Here is an 18570-nt window from a genome sequence, read left to right on the forward strand (position 1 = left end):
AAACAGAATAGACGTGGTGAATAAAAGACCATAACCCATCCCAAAGCCTCTCAGGAGAACAACAACACGTTAGAGTCTACATGTCTCTTTCGCCAGGATTTTACGAAAATGGCATTTACACGCTGCTTTCGTGCGTTCATGGAGAGAAAAGAGAATAGAAGAGATTACGAGCATCAAATTGCCCAGAGACCTTGACTAAGCGCTCTTGTTATTAGCGACTCGTTTGGATCGCATGGTGTGACTTAGGTTTCCTTTTATTAGAGTCCCTCGGTTCTTTCTTTTTAATCTAGTTGCCGTCTTCTAATTTGCCGATTTGATATACGCAGATACTAGGTAGGGTGTGTAAGCAGAGACCCGCTGCGTGCGCCTTCACATCTACTGAGAGAGCCTCCACGTCTCAAGAGTATTATTCCCACAAACATCACGTCAAATATCAAACAACTCGTTGCTAATAAGTATGATCCAAAAGGACTGAAGGTTGTTGTGTTTCTTATTCCTGCAGTGCATGAAATAGCGGTTGAAAATTAGACACTGAACCATTCTCTATTCTCATCCACAAGCTCCTTCACCTATATCATCTTGAGACATGTGCTTCGAAAGCCGACTGAGCCTGAATTTTCGTAAGCCCGTGCCATTTTCGACACCAAAAACTTCGATGAGGCTTAGATAAGGCTGCCTTTCCGCCGTAGGTGATGTGTCACTGCCAAGAGGCTGACGAATGTCTCATGTTACCACAGCTGAACGTCAGCCTCCCTTGCCATACAAGTGCATCGGATACGTGCATGTAAGACAACAACACAACCGTCGTTATAACTTCCCCGCCCGCCCAGGTTGCACCGCCTGAAAGTGATAAAAGGGCTGCCATTGCCGCTTCATTGATCTTGGACTTCCGCTTGCGGTCAACTGATTACGGTGCCTGTGCAGACTCAAAAAAATAAAAAAAACAGCGACTATCTTATGGGGCAGTCCAAGGCACGCCCCAGCATCATGTCTATCTTCAAACATCGATATGCTGCGCTACGAAACTCTTCCTCGCAACATTCTTCCGGAAGTCAAGTACCTCCTTCTGACAAGACACAACTCTTACTCCCACGGATTCGCGGATGGCTTCCCAGCGGCTGGCGCGGCATGGCAGCCATCAACATCGCTGTGTTGGTGGTCATAATACTACTCCTCACCAGCCTCCTGATTGCTGCGACCTCGGCGACCGGCAACCTGATGCAATCTTGGCAAGTTCACACTGCGGATTGCCAAACAGTTGCCGCGATAAATACTTTACTCCACCTACTCATCAACATCCTATCGACTTTCATACTTGCGTCGTCAAACTTTTTTATGCAAGTTTTAAATGCGCCAACTAGACCAGAGGTTGACAACGCACATAGCAAGGGAAGATGGCTAGATATTGGCATCCCATCCTGGCGGAATGCCTACTGGCTATCCCCCATGAAGCTTCTGGCCTGTATATGCCTATTGATTACTTCGATGCCTATTCATTTGATTTTCAATAGTGCCATCTTCAAGATGGACCATCGAATGGGCGACTTCCACGCCACTATCGCAAGCCGTTCCTTTATTGAGGGGGGCTCCTACCTCCTTCCAGGTGCTAGCTTGATTACTAAAGAGCTCTTCATCAACGAGAACGAGCCGGATCAGAATGCGAACGACCTACGCAAGCACCATGCTGGCTTCGGTAACAGCTCTATCCTACCGACGTTCGCCAATCTCCTTGCGGGGAACTACTCAGCATATGCATTCAATATTTCGAGTACCGCAGCTAAAGCTTCCAGTTGGAGGCGACTGGAAGTGTCAGCTTGCCGTGAAATGTTTCAAGAAGGTACATGTACTGGACTTAAAGACTATCGAAATGTTGTGATGGTAGCCTCGGGCGTTGGTTGGAGGAGAGCTGACCTGTGGAATATGTCGACGACGGCTGACGAGCTTTGGGAGCCAGTGATGCTTCGAGACGAGCTGAACTCGCTATGGTACAGCACGCAATGCGATATGATTGGCATCATTAAAGCCAGCGGCTCCCCTGGTTGCCTTAACAGCTGCAACAATCTATTTTCGACGTCAACGACCACACCTTGGTTTCCGACAGATCAGCTGGTGCGAGGCTGGAACGCCACCTTGTATGCTGCTCCTGGAGACGTCTCCGAGTTTGGGCTCTTACTCAACTCCTCTAACAATATCGACTACTGCCTGGTGGAACCAAGGGAAGTAAGCTGCACCGTGGCGATATCCCAGCCTCTACTTCTCGCCGTTATTGTTTCAATAACATTGAAACTGGCAACTTGCATGGCGGCTGTGCGGCTACTTGGCCCACAGGAACCTCTTGTGACGCTGGGGGATGCTATTGCTTCCTTTATCTCGGTTCAGCCTAAGTCAGCGTTCGTCTCGGGCTTAATGACGGACCTCACGGTCAGAGAAAGATGCAGAAAGTACACTATTCGGAAACCAATGTTACCTCTGCGGTGGTCGAAGAAACAGAACCGTAGGGCTGGATATGTCCCAAAGAGGGCCTGGTTCAGGTTCTTCGGCCCACACATGATCTTTCTTCTGGTAGCATTTCTATTCCTCATTGGGAAACTTCCCAACGTATCTCTGTAAGAAGACCTCCCAATTAACCACATATTTCAATGAAATAGGACTTCTCTTTACATATCATGATCTGCTGCTAATTCGGCACAGAATGGACATTGGCACAGGCTCCTACGAGGTTGTAGGGGCTAATCCGCGGGCAGGAGGTACATCTTCCTATTTCACGGCCGCTATAATCGCCAATATTCCACAAATATGGTTATCATTTTGTTACTATGTGTATAATGCGCTACTCACTCGATTGGAAATGGGCTGGGAATGGAGCCTTTTTGCTGTGCGGTATTGCCCACTTCGGGTGACCAAACCAAAGTATGTCTTTCCAATATGCCGTTCAATGACAATGTTGTATCTCATCTTGTTGAAGAGGCCAGCAGATATCAACACATCGCCTTCAGCTGCCGTACAAGCTCAGCATCCCTTCGATGATTTTCAGCATATTGACACACTGGCTTCTTTCGAACGCATTACTTGTGATAATTTCTCGAGGATGTAAGTATTCCTTCTATCCAGAGAGCAGAAGATTTCGCTCAATATGTACGTGACAGCCTATTACCAAGTCGGCCACGGAGACAGTGACTACAAGAGCGACCCAAGTCTCTCAGAAGACGCCGTAATCACACTAAGTGCTTCACGAGCAGCCTCAGTGGCTTTTGTCATTTTCGGCGTCATATCACTGGTGCTACCCGTGGCCATATCGGCGCAAAAGCTCCCCGGGCAGATGCCAGTGGTCGGCTCTAATTCCATGGCAATCGCAGCTGCGTGCCGGGTCTCGTCGCTGGCGAAAACATATGGGGACTATCGTAGGGAACATGAAATGCAGATTGCTGACGCCGAGGAGCCCCTTCGGGCGCCGAATGGAGAAACAGGAGTTGAAGAGCCAGACATGACACGGGATATGGCTCTATACCGCTTAAAGTGGGGTGAAGTGCGTATGCCAGATTACTGGTATTTTGGGATGAGAGTTGGCCATCTCAGTTTCGGGTCTGTCTTTGACGACCCTCGGCCTCCTACTGACGGCCGTCTGTATAGATGATGGCAAGGCTCTGGTTGTAGCTGAATGCCATCTTTTTTCATCTCATTGCCATCCTAGTTAGTTGTGGCTTGCTTCCATCGACCAGTCAAGGAAATAATTAGACGTGGTGAATTGAGTAATGCTAATAATTTGATTCCACTGCTTTGTGCCTAATTGATGTATGTACACCCCCATAAAAACTTATCCTGCATTCAGCGCAGAATGGATATCGTATGCTTTTCCCTAGCCACATGTCCCAATTCTCAAGTGTTACTCGTGTCCGACCGACGATGTGATTACTGCGTCCAAGGATGCTGTGTGGAGGGAGAGTCGTGATTATTTCATTAAATCGGTCGTTCGTGCGTTATGATGCAGGCGGGGCCAAGACACCCCGCGTCCTGTGTCCCCGCGCCATCTCGCAAAGATCCCCTCAAGGGCATCTTAGATCTGGAGCGCGCCGAAGGTCGCAGCAGAGAGCAGCAGGGCGCCGACGGTCAGGCCCAGGGTGCTCACGCCGGAGGGGGCGTACAGGCCGGCGGCGGCGTTGCCGGAGCTGGTGGAGGAGCCGCCGCTGGCGCTGCCGGTCTTGCTGCTGTCGCCGCTGGAGCTGCCGCCGGTGACGACGACGCTGGCGGAGGCGGAGGCCGGGGGCTGGCCGTTCGCGGAGCCGGTGGCGGAGGAGGTGGTGTTGCCGCGGCAGAAGACGGCGTTGTCGGCGGCGCCGTTGTCGTAGAGGCACTTCGTGAGGTCGGCGACGGTCTGGTCGAGGGCGAGGCAGTAGAGGCCGCAGTTGTCGTAGTAGGAGACAATGTCGGCGTTCTTGCAGCACTTCTTCATGATGTCGGTGTGGTTGCCGCCGTAGGGCATGGCGCAGTTGGAGTCCTGGGTCGGGGAGTCGTAGAGGTTCGCGGAGCAGATTGAGGTCGCGGTCGGGGCGGCGGCGGCGGAGCCGGTTGTTGATGCGACGGCCGAGGTGGACATTTTTGCGGTTGGTTTGTGAGGTCGATTAGGGAATTATTTTTGGTATGTGTTGTATGAAGCAGTGTAGCGACCGTGTTAGTGAATTGTGGATGATGTGAGGAAGAGATGGGGAAAGGCAGTGAGGGAACAGCGGAAGTCGATGGTTTTGATTGAAAGACCGGTGTCTTTTCTTTTCAGCTTTTCCAAGTTTCTCTCCCTTGCTGAGCCCAGTCCGTTCGCATGGTCCCCTTATTTGTTACTCCATTATTTTGATAAACACGAGCGCGACCAAGCCGTCGAGCTCCTCCTGCATCCTAAATGGCTCCAGTCTGACGTGTGAATCAGTCTTCCCCGGCAAGCCCCCCGACGGCTTTTCAACAGTCTCCCCGGTTTTCCCCCTTTGACCTATTAATACCGTGGTCATTGATTGGGAGATTCGGCATTTAGCGTCGTATTAGTCGATCCCCCGTGTGGAGACGCGGCTGGTCTGCCAACGGTGTCACCGCGGGCTCGTTTTTTTTTTGCTGTGTGGTACGGCAAACTGGAGACTGGAGCTGAAATCGACACAGCCACGGCTGCCCGGCAACCAGGGGGGTGGAAACGCGAAAGGATGAGCGGCGGCGCCACCACCAAACTGCTCTCTAGCGAGTTCTTGGTGCTCATCCCACCGCTTCGCGAGCCATCTTTTGTTCTACTCGGTCCCCGTGGACTGCGTAAGATACCCCTTTGGCCAATCAGCAAGTTTGTTGACCGGGGCGAAAGGGAGACGCAGCCTGTCATTTGTCACTGCATTCTGGCGTTGGGCTTCGTTAGGATGTTTTCCTAGCTTTCTGTCCGGCTTGTGGCGGGGCTTTGGGCTGTGCGATCAGCGACGACATGTTGGTTGCCGACGGGATCGCAGGCGATTGCGGTGGCGAGCATGCAGGGCGAGAAAGGCTTTTCATCGCTGGTTGTTGGGGTGGTTGTTCGGGTAACACGAAAAGAAAAAACGAAAAAAAGGGGGGAAACTTGCTTTTGCCGTTGCGCATAAATGCCGAATCCTGTTTTTTCTCGGTTTGTTTGGCTGCCCCCGGTCGGCGAGTCTTGTGGTGTTTGGTGGAGACGGATCTCAATGCCGATTTCTTGGAAAATCGGTGTCGGAGGCAATATACGGGGCTTCCGGATAAAGATGGAGGAGCGGGACAGTGCCGGTTGATTGGGGCGGCGCAGTATTTTCTCCAATGCCGTCTCCGGCTTCCGACAGTGGTGGAGACGGCGGGTCGGCTGGTACCGACCGGCGCCGATGTGGGGCCGATTGACCGGATGGAACCTCATTTCGGGCTACCTTCGTGCGAGCTTTTGAACTCGATCAAGTTCGATCTCATCCGCTATCTCTTAGAAATAGCTTGGAAATTTTCTGTTCGAGGGCATTGGAAACATTTCAACTCTTGATCTATCCAACTCTTACGCTTCCCAACTTACACCCGCTCACCCTTCTCATTGAATCTCTGGACCTCACCTGTCAACAATGCATCCTGAAGAGCCCTCCCAATCTCCATAACCTTAACGCCCTTCTCGATAGGCAGCGGAACCGGCTTGTTCTTCAACACCGCCTCAGTAAACTCATTCGCCTCAAGCGCGAACGCGTCCTCGAACCGCTGCCAGTACTCCGGCTGCACCTCGTTCCGAATGCCCAACTTATCCGCCAGGACGACATTGTTCGCCCTCGGGACGACGTTAACCGACACCTTACCATGAGTGCCCGTGACCTCCGTGCAGACGTCGTGCCCGTGGGCCTGGGTGCGCGAGCAGTAAAAGTAGGCGATCTTGCCGCCCCAGAACTCGACGACGCCGACGCCGTTGTCGACATCGTTCATCTGCGCGAGCTCCGGATGGTGCTGCAGCGTGCCGGTCGCCCAGCACGCCTTGGGCACCGGGTCGGAGAGGTACCACAGTGACAGGTCGATGTCGTGGATGGCGCAATCGACGAAGATGCCGCCGTTACGGGGCGCGTAGCGGACAAAGAAGCCCGTGTCGTCGAGGAGGTCGCACGTGTTTGAGCGCACGATGAAAGGGCTCCCGATGGCGTTTTTGTCAAAGATCTTGGTCGCCGCGTCGCGGTACGAGGCGTCGAAGCGGCGGGAGAAGCCGGCCATGACCTTGAGTTCAGGGTGAGCCTTGGCCGCGGCTACGACCTCGGCGATCTGTAACGCGAACACGCCTGTCAGCCATTTCAATCTTCACCCGAAGCTGGTTCAGATCAATACTGTTGAAGGGTGTATACCTCTTCCATCTTTGTACTCAGTGGCTTCTCACACAGGACGTGCTTTCCGGCCTTGATGGCGCCCAAGGTCTGGATGGCATGGACGTCGGTACTGGTTGAGATCCACACGGCCTGGAGGCCGGGGTGCTTGAGCATCTCATCGTAGGAGCTGTAAACCTTGACATTGAATTCCTTGTACTCCTCAAAGGCATTTGCCCACTCCAGCTCGTGGGGTTCAGTGCTGCAGACGGCGACAACAGAAGCGCGAGGGACGCGGTAGATGAGGTTTTGAACATGGCGGCGGCCCTGAGTGATGTTAATGACTTTGTTGTCTGATGTGAGTTGAAAACGTTCTTACCATGCGGCCGAGGCCTGCTACGGCGATTCTGAGGGGTTCCATGATTGCAATCGACTCGAATTATGTGTTACTGGACCCAATAGGACTTGTATGTGTGTCCTTGTGTTGAGCTAGCGGCGTGATATTCTGACGAGATTTCTTCATCTTGGACTGACGGCTTTCAGCCTATTAATACTCCATCGTAAGTAGCAATATCGGGAACATCTTGTGGATTTGGGCATCGTCTTGAGGCAAATGTGATGCCTTCTACCATCCCAACTTCGCGTTCATGATTCCCCTTCAAACAAATTCGTACAAAACGACGCGAAGGTGAAGCATCGCGACGTATCCCACCGGTGTCGTCCCAACCCTGAACTTCGGGCCAGCACAACCACATTCAGACAACAAGGAAAGAGAACCCGCGAGTCTGACCCCGCAGAAGTGTCATCCCGTCCCTCCTCTCCAACTTTGGGGGAAAGAGTGAAAGGTAACACATCTAACCTCATTTTGCGGGTTATCTGGGGGAACAGGGAAACCGGGGGTGCCATCCAGCGCAAGTCGTTTGGAGTTGGCTTCGGTCATTATTCGGTGCCTCCGCATTCGCCCCGCGTCCGGGCCGCCCATGCATGATCGAGGCCGCGTGCGGAGGAGATGAGGGGAAAAGGATGGGGCAGGGGAAGAGGGTCCGGGCGAGCGTCGATCCGCCGAGTCCATCGGCGAAGCCTGCCGAAAGAGGTAATTCGGCCAAGATGCTTGATGCTGGCAGGCGAGTTGCCTCAGCTGCAGCGTTTCAGCATCCATTTGCCAATGACGGTTGGCGCGTTGTAAGCGGCGCTTGCTAAAGCCTTACTTTCCCCCTCATTGTGACTGCGTTTCTTAATTCGTCCTTGGCGCCGCAATTCTGTTGAACGTCTCTGGCTGGTTCTTGTCCCAAGGCTTTTGCCACGGGATACGGCACGCAGAAGACCTCTGTCAAAATTGGAACCCCGAGTCATGTCTATTCTATGCTTTCCTTGTCTGATTGTTAGCGTATGTCGCCCTGTGTCTGACAGCTTACTCGTGTTGCCTCCGAAAAGGTGATCTGCGGGCAAGCGGATCTCACTTTACTTGCGCTTCCGCACCTCGGAAATCTTGAACCTCTTCCAAGTGTTGGAGACCATCCTCCAGACTCTTCGTCTCTTCGTCGTTTCCGTTGAAGTCCATTTCAAATAATCGGGATCGCCTAACAAGCACCTTGAGCTTCACATCGAATCAAATAGGCAGAATTTTGTTCGTGGTTCAAAGTGGTATCTCTTGATTCGTATCCCGTGTCCCATGATCTCAGCTGATAGTACAAAATACACTCCGTAACAAAACACCTACGCCGCCCCAAAGTACTGCAAATGCAATGCCCCAATGATATCACTCAAATGAATCAAACGGAGAGCTTTGTGCTCTCCATACCACCCCGTGATAGCCCGCGGGAAGCGGCAATCTGCTGCCTGATAATCTCCTTCTCCTCCTGAGCAGAGGTATCCTTAAAGACCTCGTCCATCTGCTCCAGAGTCTTTCCCTTAGTCTCCGGGACCAAGTAGAAGGCCCACACGGAAGCGAGGAAGCACCAAGCGCCGAAGAAGACGTAGGTGCCGAAGCCAAGTTGGTCAATCATAGGCGGCGTCGCCACACCGACAATAAAGTTGCACAACCAGACGGTGGCAGTGCCTAGGGCAACACCCTTTGATCGGTGGGAGTTCGGGTAGACCTCCGCGGCGAGAATCCAGCCCAGGGGAGAGTAGGAGATGCCGTAGAGCAGAACGAAGAGGAAGGCCATGGCAACCGCTCCCCAACCGGCCCCGGGGTTCGCGGCCCAGTCTTTGGAGTAGACCCCCGTGAGGATAGCCATAATGGCCCAGGCCGTACCGCCTCCGATTCCTCCGAAGATTGCGAGCGGCCGGCGGCCCACTTTATCGATGATGAAGAAGCATGCCGCCACCGCAACGAGCTGTAGGATGTTGAAGACGCCGGACATGATGAGGGACATCTCCTCGGACTGTCCCAGGGATTGAAACAGCGTAGGAGCGTAGTAAATGAACGCATTGATACCACTGAATTGTTGGAAGAAAGCGATCCCGAGCGCGACTGCGGTGCGGCGCCAGAGCTTCTTGCTGAAGAGATCGCACCAGCCGGCGAATTCGAGGCCGATGAAGCTCTTCCCGGGATGGTTGCGCTCCTGTACGATCTTCTGGACCTCTACTTCAGAAACAATACCTCTGTGCTCGGCCTGGACGCGGTGGTCATCTGCAGGAAGGCGGCGGAGGCGGCTGAGCGACTGTAGTGCTTCCTGTGGTCGGTTGACTAGGGCGAGCCAACGCGGGGAATAGGGGTAGAAGTTGATGCCAATGCCAAGCAGGGTTGAGCAGACCATCTGCAGACCGAGGGGAAGACGGAAAGATACCTCTCCGGTCATGTGACGAGTGCCGTACGTGATGAAGAAGCTGATAACGACGCCGGTAACGATGGAGATGGATTCGAGGACGAGGAGAGTGCCTCGCAGATTCGGCGGGGCAATTTCGGAGATGTAGATTGGCGATCCCTTTGAAACATGTTGTTAGGACTCTGTTCACTCTTTGACTGTTTGTTCTGGTCTCTCAGGGGTGAACTCACCATTGCCAACGTTCCCACTCCAATACCGCCGATAGTGCGGCCGGCAACTAACACTCCATAAGACCGGGCCGCAGTCTGCATAATAGCACCGATGTTGAAAATCACCACGACAACAGTCAACGCCCGCTTTCGTGAGATCTTATCGGCGAGGGTCGGCATGAAAAGGCAGCCGAGAAAAGCACCAAACTCAAGCATGCCCGTCATGAAGCCCTTACCGAAGGGCGTGGCCGCGTCGGGGAAGACAGCATGGAATTGCTCCATCACATTGATGATGGAGATGACGCCTTGATCATAGCCAAAAGAAAACCCTCCCAAGGACGCCAGGAGGGCGGCGCCACCAACAAAGGGGGAGTCAAAGAGGCCGCGGACACCGCCGCGGCCGTACGAGACATCCTCGGCGGGGTTGAGGCTGATCTCGACCGTGTCGATGAAGTCCTCGACGTGCTCGCCATGAGCATTGTCGATGCTCGAGACCTTTTTGAGGGTGTTTGATTCCGGACTGGTTGACATGATGGTCGTCGTGGTTTGTTGTTACACTACTGCACTACTGGAGGAGGAAGTGGTGGATGGTATGTGATAGTGAGATGGGACGGTTGCCAATAGAGTTACACCGCAGAAGGTTGGATCCGGCAAAGGATGAAGGACAAAGCGTGGTTGGGATGAGACGAATTCCGAAGTCAGGTGAGACGGAGTAACTCTTATATAGTCATGACAAGAACTTGGTGTTGAGAGTCACTGAGGGTGGGAAGAACCGGATTTCTTGGACTACGGACGGGACCCATCTGTGTACAGACCAGGGGGTACGTGATAGCGGGAGGGCGTCAAAGGTATGCGTGCCAGGCTTCTGTCATGTTCCGGCGATGGCTACCTACGTACGGAGAGACTTGACCCCAGCATTTCACCATCTCCACCGTGGGAGTGGAACACGCAAATGCGTCCTCCCCCACGGGGAAGAGAGCATTTGTGGAGATGAGGTAAACCTTCGGCGAAAGAGAGACTACTTCGGCTGAGTGGAGGCGAGAGAACTGTTCGGTCTGGACATGGTGAACAAATGAGGGTAAAGCAATGGCAACAGGGGGAACTGGTTGGTTGATTGAATGACAGAAATTCATCCCACCGGCGCTGGACTCCAGCTGGGCGTCATGACAGCGGGTTTGTGTCCGAAGTGTTTCCTTTTCGGGAACCCGTCGGCGATGAGGTTGGAGGCTTTGCGGCTTCGTGACCCCGGTCGCCTGTTACACTAGCGGCCATTCTTAGTATGGCGTTCCACATCACTCTGTGAATTCTGAGACGCCCGAGGACCCGAACAGGGGCACTTGGTTGGCTGAGTTGGGATGATTTGGGACGTTCTTGTGCAGGGCCCGGGGGAATAAAGATAGCCCGCGCGGGTCGCAGCAGCTGGGAATAAGCCGTGATCGAGTCGTGGAAGCTGGGGGAAATTATGTCTCCTAGACGGTGCTGGTCTCCTATGAATTGGCTATGACGACATGGGCCCCATCACTCATTGATTGCCGAGGGCCGGGGTGAATCGGGGATGGACTCCCGCGCCGGCGTGAGGATTCCGTAGGTTCTGATTGTTGAATGTGAACAGCCAGACAGAGCCAAGCTCATAACCCTCGGGAATCGCTTGAGCGTGCACATCCAATCGAGCATTGATCGGCATAACCCGCGGGATTCCAGATCCGATGACAAGCCGTTTCAATGCTTCTACGAGACTCAAAAGGAAGGGGAATCCCACAGCTAAATAGCAGAGAGCTCGGGATGACTTGGTCAAGTTTGGGATAATGCGGTTTTGCTAGGAGCGTTTTCCCTTTTGCAAGTTGCGGCTTCTATGCACAATCTAATCAGGGAATTTCGAAATGTTCAGGAACAGCGCGGCGCCAAGGACAATCCCTCCTCCGATCCCGTTCGCGTGAGTATCCTCCCGAATAGGCAATTTCCCTATTCGCCGTTGCCGGTCATCAAGGGAACCAAAAACCTCACATCAGTCAACTTACATGTCACTCGATTCGCTCAAAACACCCCAGCGGATGGGTCTGAGACCTCAATATTGGGACATGGCTAAAAAGATTCATTGAGCCTCATCTTTTGATCATCAGCTCACCGACATGACTGACCAGGGGCCTTGCTCCTACGTCATTAACGACCCAGTCACGATAAGATTGCGCGCGCAGCACCGCGGATAGAACACACAAGAACACCAACGAATCAAAAAAAGAAGGCAAGGGAATCCGCCAACTATCAATCTCGTGACCACGGAAACTGTCCGGGCAGGCGTATTGGCAAGGGGCGTGACCATGACGAAGAAACACGTTGTTTTCTATTCTAACGTGTATGTATCTATCCTCATGACCAGCTATTGCCATAATCCCCCACATGTCTAGAATATGCAACGAATCAAGATCTAAACCATCATCATAACCTTTTTCCCTGCTTCGTCACCATCTACAGCCGTCTACAAGCGCGCAAGCTCAACACGCTTGCCCGACTCGTCGAACTCGATCTTTTTGCCCGTGATCAAGCTCTCCTGCAGGGCGCAGCCGATCTTGACGGCGTTCACCGCACCGACGAGCTTCATCGGCGGCGGCGTGTTGTTCAGGCAGCAGGCCGTGAACTCGTTCGCTTCCGTGATGAAGGCCTCGCGGAAACGGCCGTAGTAGTCGGGGGGGATCTCGCGGCGGATGCCCGTCGGCTCGTACAAGTTGACGAGGTTGAGCTGCGGCTGCGTGTTGACCGCCACCTTGCCGTTGGTACCGAAGATCTCGGTCGTGTCCTCCTGGCCCGCGGCCATCATGCGGGAGCAGAAGAGCTGCGCGATCTTGCCGCCCTATATTTTATTATATGATTAGTCGAGTTTAAGTTGCAATAGCGCTGATAACTGGCTTACGTAGAACTCAACAATAGCGACTGCGTTGTCTCTGTCGTTGTGCTTCCTCAGACCCTCTTGCACGGCAGTAATGCCGATTGCGGCAACGCTCTTGACGACGCTGTCTTCGCCGAAGAACCACAGGGCCAGGTCAATATCGTGGATGGAGCAGTCTACAAAGATCCCGCCACTAAACTCGGCATAGTCGACGAAGAAACCTGAGGGGTCGAGCTTGTCGCACGTCTGAGAGCGGAAGACGGAGGGCGTGCCGACGTCACCACGCGCGACCCTCTGGTACGCGTCTCGGTATGAAGCGTCGAACCGGCGGGAGAAGCCGCAAATCACCTTCTGGTTGGGGTTCTTGACAAGCGACTTCTCATAGGCGTCGACAACGGATTGCGACTGTGACATTGGGTGGGTGGTCAGCAACTCGAGCCTTGGATCGATAGTAAATGCGACAACAAAAAGGTGACATGAACATACGATATCAACGTTTGTGCTCAATGGCTTTTCGCAGAGAACATGCAGGCCTTTCTCGATGGCCTTGATGGCCTGCTCAGCGTGGACTGTGGTCGCGCTCGCAACGATGACTGCCTGCAGTGTCGACTCCTTGCGAAGCATTTCATCGTAGTCGAGGTATGTTCTCAAAGGGCCAAATTCTGCGATGGCGGCATCGAGCTCGGCTTGCACTGGTGAGCTGACGGCAATGAGGTTGGCTTTCGGGGTAAGGGTCGCAAAGTGTCTGGCATGTCGCAAACCTGTTGATCGAGTGAGCAACAACGGTCATAAGAGCTGATTGTCTGCTTGTGAACTCTCCAGCTTCCTTCGCGGAAGCTCCTAGAGCTTTGAAGTTCAGCTGAGAGGGGCGCGACAGAACACCTACCCATACGACCAAGGCCGGCGACGGCGACGTTGAGCTTCTCCCCTGACATGTTTGCGTTTAGTTGTATGATTTGAATGAACTTAAAAGAATATAGCTCGGGAATGAAAAGCTCAGAATTCTTCTGAGTTCGTCGTGGGTAATGATGGAGAATAGCAGCGTGATGGACAGCTTCTGTAGCTCAAGGACCTTGGACAGGCTATTTTATCATCGGGGCCGCCTTCCGCTCTCGGTATTTTTTGACTGAATATCTGCAGGCTGAGTTGCTGAAGCGGTCTGAACTCCCAAGATGCCGAATGCCATCTCGTCTCTCGGCGGTCTGGAGTTTCGCAAAGCTGTCCAAACCGCTTTCGAAACAAGATGCTCGGGATCTCCCATCGGCGCCACCTACCACAATGAGTAATTCCCACCAAGCTGCCCCAGGTTTATGTCGGCGTTGGGGCCGGCCGGTGGTTTTGCGGGGGACGGCGAGGGCAGTGTGCGGGGTAAACTGGACACATAAGACCAGTTGGTCCTAATTCTATGAAGAAACACGCCGAGTTATCTCTTCTTCTCTCCGATGCTTGATGCACGTCTTCATAACCCGAGCTTGCTGGTTACGTTTCGACGGGGCGGGCGGATACATCGGGCGAGAAAGCAACGACAGCAGCCGTCTCCACATATATCCTCGTTCTTCTTCCCGAGAATTACCTCTTTCAGCAAGCTTCGCCGATGAAGCTTCTCCGCCTCCTCTCTTCCTCTTCCCTCTCGTCCGCCTATCCCAGCTCCCGGCCACGCTTACCGACGTCAATCAACCCTACGCAAGCTAGGCGACACCTTCCAAAGCGAGTTCGACTGAGAATTCCTGTCCCGCGTCAGCAGCGCGTGTCATTCCACATCGCCGACGACATACCCACTGCGTCAGCAAGAACCGGAATCGTGGCGTGAACCGCACGGCTCCCCGGTACCCCCACAGGAGATGCCAAGCGGCACGAAGCCCTGCGCGAGATGCAAAGGTATGTGTGTTTCTGCGTGTTCCTGATCTGGTCCGCGTGACCTTTTCATAGGTTCCACTAGTCTGACGTCAATCTTCTGCAGAGAGACATGAGAAGTGTAAGTCCCGCAGTCGTTTCCTGCAGCCGGAGGCCTTCCCCGGGCATGGATTGACCGAATGCCGACATGGCGCCCGGCATTGGCTCCGGCCTGCGACACTTGATGGCTGATCTGGAGCCTCTGTCTTTGCAATGTCTTGATTCTGACCTCTGCGCTCAGGCGATGACCAGCAGCCACGGTGCAGCAGATGCGAGAAACGCGGCGTCGAGTGCCATCGCCCCGAACGAAGACCCTCTTTCCGTCAAGGCTCAGCCGCCAACTACGAAGGTGCTTTTTCAAGGGACCAGAGATGGGTCAATAGTAAGCCCAGAGCATGTAAGCATTCTTGTTTCAGCTGAAAGAGTCGACAGTCTCGAGCTTCAAGGTTGCTGATGCCATCATAACAAAGTTCGTTTTGACAGCCGGGGCAACAACAAGACCAGCGCACCACCTCAATCTCAAGACAGCAGCAATGTCTCCCCAAACAGCACTGCTGCTACCCTGTCAGACAGAAACGCCGTGAGCAGCGTACTGCACGAAGCGGTTCGCAACATCTCGGACAGGACCGACACTTTGAGTCACGAAAGCAGATTTGAAGAAGCTCATCCGCTACCCACACCGCCCAAGCGACGAAGGACGGAGCCGGCACCTCATGATGGCGCCTCATTCCTTCCTGCGTCGCCCTCGGGCTCTGGAACCTCCGGCGCGTCTCCCTGGTCAACAAATGCTCTACCAACAGGTAGAGTCCGCCCCCGAGATGATGAATTACCGATACCTAGTCCGCAACCCACGAGTCACGCCGTCAGCGTAGACCATTTCTCGCCCTCGACGGACAGCTTTCACCATTCCAACTCCGAATATCATCCAGTCGCTGTCCTGCGCGTCGTGAGATCGAACGACGGCGTTCAGGAAGCTTGCCTCTTGCGATACTTCGTGGAGGAGCTCTCTCAATGGGTTACGTGCCTCACAGTTGTTCGGCTTAAGAGTCGGGTTGTTAACCGTTTGGTGTAGTTTGACCTGTGTGACGAGGAGAGACATTTCCAACTCGTGGTCTGCCGGCGCGCGCGCTCCTGCCAGCCCCTCCGCAACGCGATAATGGCCGTGGCGGCTCGCCACCTGTGCCGGCATCCCAAGTTCCGGACGGAGCCCGGCGGCGTCATCACGTACCAGAATCAGGCCCTGCCGGACCTCACGACCCAGAGCGCCATCGAGTACATGCTCCGCTGCATACCCGCCCTCCACGAGGTGTCCCGGACGGAGGACGAGGAGTACCGCGAGAACCTGGCCGCGGCGGCGCTGATACTCCGCCAGTTCGAGGAGATGGACCCGGAAGAGGCCCAGAGCGCGACGAGCTCGGACTTTGGGGGAGGCAACGGGAACGTCAACTTCCTCGACATCACCAAGGCGATATTGCGAGCTGCCCCGTCGAGGTGGTCGGGGCTGCTGGGCGCTGTGTACTGGGTCGCGGTGAGGCAGGAGATCTACTTCGCCCTGACGCTGGAGCGGTCGCCGCAGATCTCGGCGCAGCCGCCAAATGTGGACGGAGAAGCTTGTTTCGCCAACAAGCTTATTTGGTTCATGTCCGAAGTGACCAAGTGGAAGATGGGGGATAAGACTGAAGATGAATGGGGTAAGCTCCCCCGCGCGTATCGTCTCAACTAAGCCAGGCTGGTGACACGATTCAACGAAGGTCGCTGACATTCCCAAGGGAGGTTGAAGAGTGAGGAAGAGGCATTGATCCTCGAGTCCAACCGGGAGTTCACACCGATCATCCAACGACCGGCAGATCGATCTCGAGGTGAAATCTTTCCACTTGTCTGGTACGCTTCAGACATCGAGGTCACCGCCTTGCAACACTTCATCTTGGCAAGAATGATTTTGATCGCCGAAGATCCTCATTTGCAGTACGTCAAACCCCCTTGCCCCCGAAGCCTTCGCGACTCTACCTTGGGATTTTCCTTATACTATTCCCTCGGTGTCTTACCTACCGGAAAGCTAACTTGGACATTTAGTGGGCAGGGGTCCAACAGACGCTTACAGCGAGATGCGGAACACCAAGTCCGGGCCATGATCCTCGAGCTCTGCGGCCTCGCACTACATCATCTCAGAGCCCCGCCCAATCTAACCACTGCTGGTATAGGAATCATGCTGTATGGTGATTACTTTAATGATCCGTGGGAGAGAACAGCCTTGCTTGGCGTTTTGGAGGAGTGGAAGAATCAGCACGCCTGGCCTGTAAGAAAAGGATATCAAGCACTAGGTATGTCTTCGTGTTATAATGAAAGCTGAGCATTGCCACCAATCAAGTCTAGAATGAGCCCACCATGAGCTCTTCATCCTCGAGGAAAGCTGTCACCGAGAACCGAATCAACTGGTTGTTATGCATGAACTGACAGCCAAGATGCAATCGACGCTAGACGAGAGCTTTAGTGTGGCACAGCAGCTGGTGGTCCAAACAAAAGGTGCGATTGACGCCAGGTGACGAGACACTTTCGCCCGATCACTGCCTTTACCCATGTCCAGCCATATTGCCCGGTCTATCTGACTGAGAAAATCATTGGGTTACCATCCGAAATGGTGCTGCATAAGCTGCGCCCTTCGCCCGGGAGGATCCACCACTCCGCGCTTATTTTGTAGTCAAAAGGAACATCATCCGACTTTCGAGGTAAACGAATACCCTGCAATTCAATCTTTTCCGACATCTTCTCATGATTTCTGGATTCATTTGCGAAAGTGCTAACTAAGTTCCTCCTGAACAACACATACCAAGCCCGACATCAAGATGCCTTCAGCAACAGAGGTCTCGCAGGTGGTCCTCTCCAACCTCGGGCCCATGACAACGGTCTTCACGCCACCCGCGTCGTGCGCCACCGCCAGCCCCCAGCTCTTCCTGGCCTTCACGAACGTGCCGGGCGTCCTGCCGTTCTACGGCCGGGACTGCGAGAAATACGCGCTCGGCGACTGCTTCCCCTCCGGCAAGGCGATCGACGACGGAAGGGCTTCGTTCCGGAGCTCGCCGTCCCTGAACAACCACGGAACCCTGTACTACCTATCTCCCGCCAGCGTCTGCCCGGACGGCCACACCACGGTCGGCGTGGCTGCCAAGGACGGCGACGGCAAGGTCAGCTCGTCGGGTCTCTACGTGCCTCCCGTGTGGACGGCGGGCGATAGCCTGGGTCGCGAACCGCGTATGAACCCGGTGGAAAACATCTTCATGGAAGCGCTCGATGCCGGCGAGACGGCGGTGGTGTGCTGTCCCGAGTAAGTCCGACGGTCTGATCGATTCTTATAGAGCGCGGAGGATAGACTAATTGAATGCTGCTCATAGAAACTTCGAAGCCGGACGGGTAGACGGGTGCTACTCGCCCGTGCCGTTCTCGGTGTACGGCGATCCCATCACGGCGTGCTACTCAGCCTACCAAAGAGACTTTGGAGACGTTGCCACCGTGAACGCGACGTTCACCTACAACCACACCGTCGTCGCGGGCGAAGTCATCTCCTACACCGGAGGCAGTATTTCCTACTATACCACGAAAACGGAGACATTCGGACCTGAGGAAGTGAAAACAAATGACATGGGGGCGTTCGAGGGCAGAGCGGCGGTTACTTTGGTGTACCGCGAGGCGGGGGAGACGGGCAGTGGCGCTGCTGGTCCGACGGAGACGTCGCCGAGCGCCGCGCAGGGCTGGAGGATGACGACCGCGGGCGGCGGGGTCGGCGTGTTGGCTACTGCTTGGACGCTTGCTGCGCTGGTGGGCGTGGCTGTTGCACTTCCTTGGTGAAGTACCGGCCAGAGGCTGAGATATCGGTTGCTGCGAGTTCTCGCTGGGTCAGACGACCTGGGCTGTACACTGCGGAAAGTGGAATACATGTAGAGGCACCCCCGAATTATGATGTTCGGTCACTGATATCCTACAGTTTCATGATGCGTTCAATTATGTTGCGATTATGATATATG

The 18570-nt window shown here is 54.2% G+C and overlaps 6 protein-coding genes across 6 annotated transcripts; 2 read left to right on the forward strand and 4 right to left on the reverse strand.

Annotated features, from left to right (window-relative positions):
- Positions 1-4054: 4054 nt before the first annotated feature.
- On the reverse strand, positions 4055-4594 carry CkaCkLH20_05610 (uncharacterized protein; the record flags this gene model as incomplete). Its single annotated transcript, XM_038888328.1, has 1 exon — positions 4055-4594. One exon carries the CDS (start codon positions 4592-4594, stop codon positions 4055-4057), a length of 540 nt encoding a protein of 179 aa, XP_038746225.1.
- Positions 4595-6030: 1436 nt separating this feature from the next.
- CkaCkLH20_05611 (uncharacterized protein) lies at positions 6031-7215 on the reverse strand (the record flags this gene model as incomplete). Its single annotated transcript, XM_038888329.1, has 3 exons — positions 6031-6756; positions 6837-7121; positions 7174-7215. The coding sequence occupies 3 exons, from the start codon at positions 7213-7215 to the stop codon at positions 6031-6033; spliced, it is 1053 nt and encodes a 350-aa protein (XP_038746226.1).
- Positions 7216-8566: 1351 nt separating this feature from the next.
- On the reverse strand, positions 8567-10305 carry CkaCkLH20_05612 (uncharacterized protein; the record flags this gene model as incomplete). The annotated part of the gene is made up of 2 exons (XM_038888330.1): positions 8567-9724; positions 9796-10305. 2 exons carry the CDS (start codon positions 10303-10305, stop codon positions 8567-8569), a joined length of 1668 nt encoding a protein of 555 aa, XP_038746227.1.
- A 1945-nt stretch (positions 10306-12250) lies between these two features.
- Positions 12251-13593, reverse strand: CkaCkLH20_05613 (nad binding rossmann fold-containing protein; the record flags this gene model as incomplete). The annotated part of the gene is made up of 4 exons (XM_038888331.1): positions 12251-12622; positions 12683-13063; positions 13145-13419; positions 13545-13593. 4 exons carry the CDS (start codon positions 13591-13593, stop codon positions 12251-12253), a joined length of 1077 nt encoding a protein of 358 aa, XP_038746228.1.
- Positions 13594-15707: 2114 nt separating this feature from the next.
- Positions 15708-17005, forward strand: CkaCkLH20_05614 (uncharacterized protein; the record flags this gene model as incomplete). The annotated part of the gene is made up of 4 exons (XM_038888332.1): positions 15708-16242; positions 16321-16516; positions 16625-16847; positions 16925-17005. 4 exons carry the CDS (start codon positions 15708-15710, stop codon positions 17003-17005), a joined length of 1035 nt encoding a protein of 344 aa, XP_038746229.1.
- A 389-nt stretch (positions 17006-17394) lies between these two features.
- CkaCkLH20_05615 (uncharacterized protein) lies at positions 17395-18394 on the forward strand (the record flags this gene model as incomplete). Its single annotated transcript, XM_038888333.1, has 2 exons — positions 17395-17873; positions 17941-18394. 2 exons carry the CDS (start codon positions 17395-17397, stop codon positions 18392-18394), a joined length of 933 nt encoding a protein of 310 aa, XP_038746230.1.
- Between the last annotated feature and the right edge of the window lie 176 nt (positions 18395-18570).

This window comes from Colletotrichum karsti, assembly GCF_011947395.1.
Source record: "Colletotrichum karsti strain CkLH20 chromosome Unknown Scaffold16, whole genome shotgun sequence".
In the NCBI taxonomy this organism is placed as follows: domain Eukaryota; kingdom Fungi; phylum Ascomycota; class Sordariomycetes; order Glomerellales; family Glomerellaceae; genus Colletotrichum; species Colletotrichum karsti.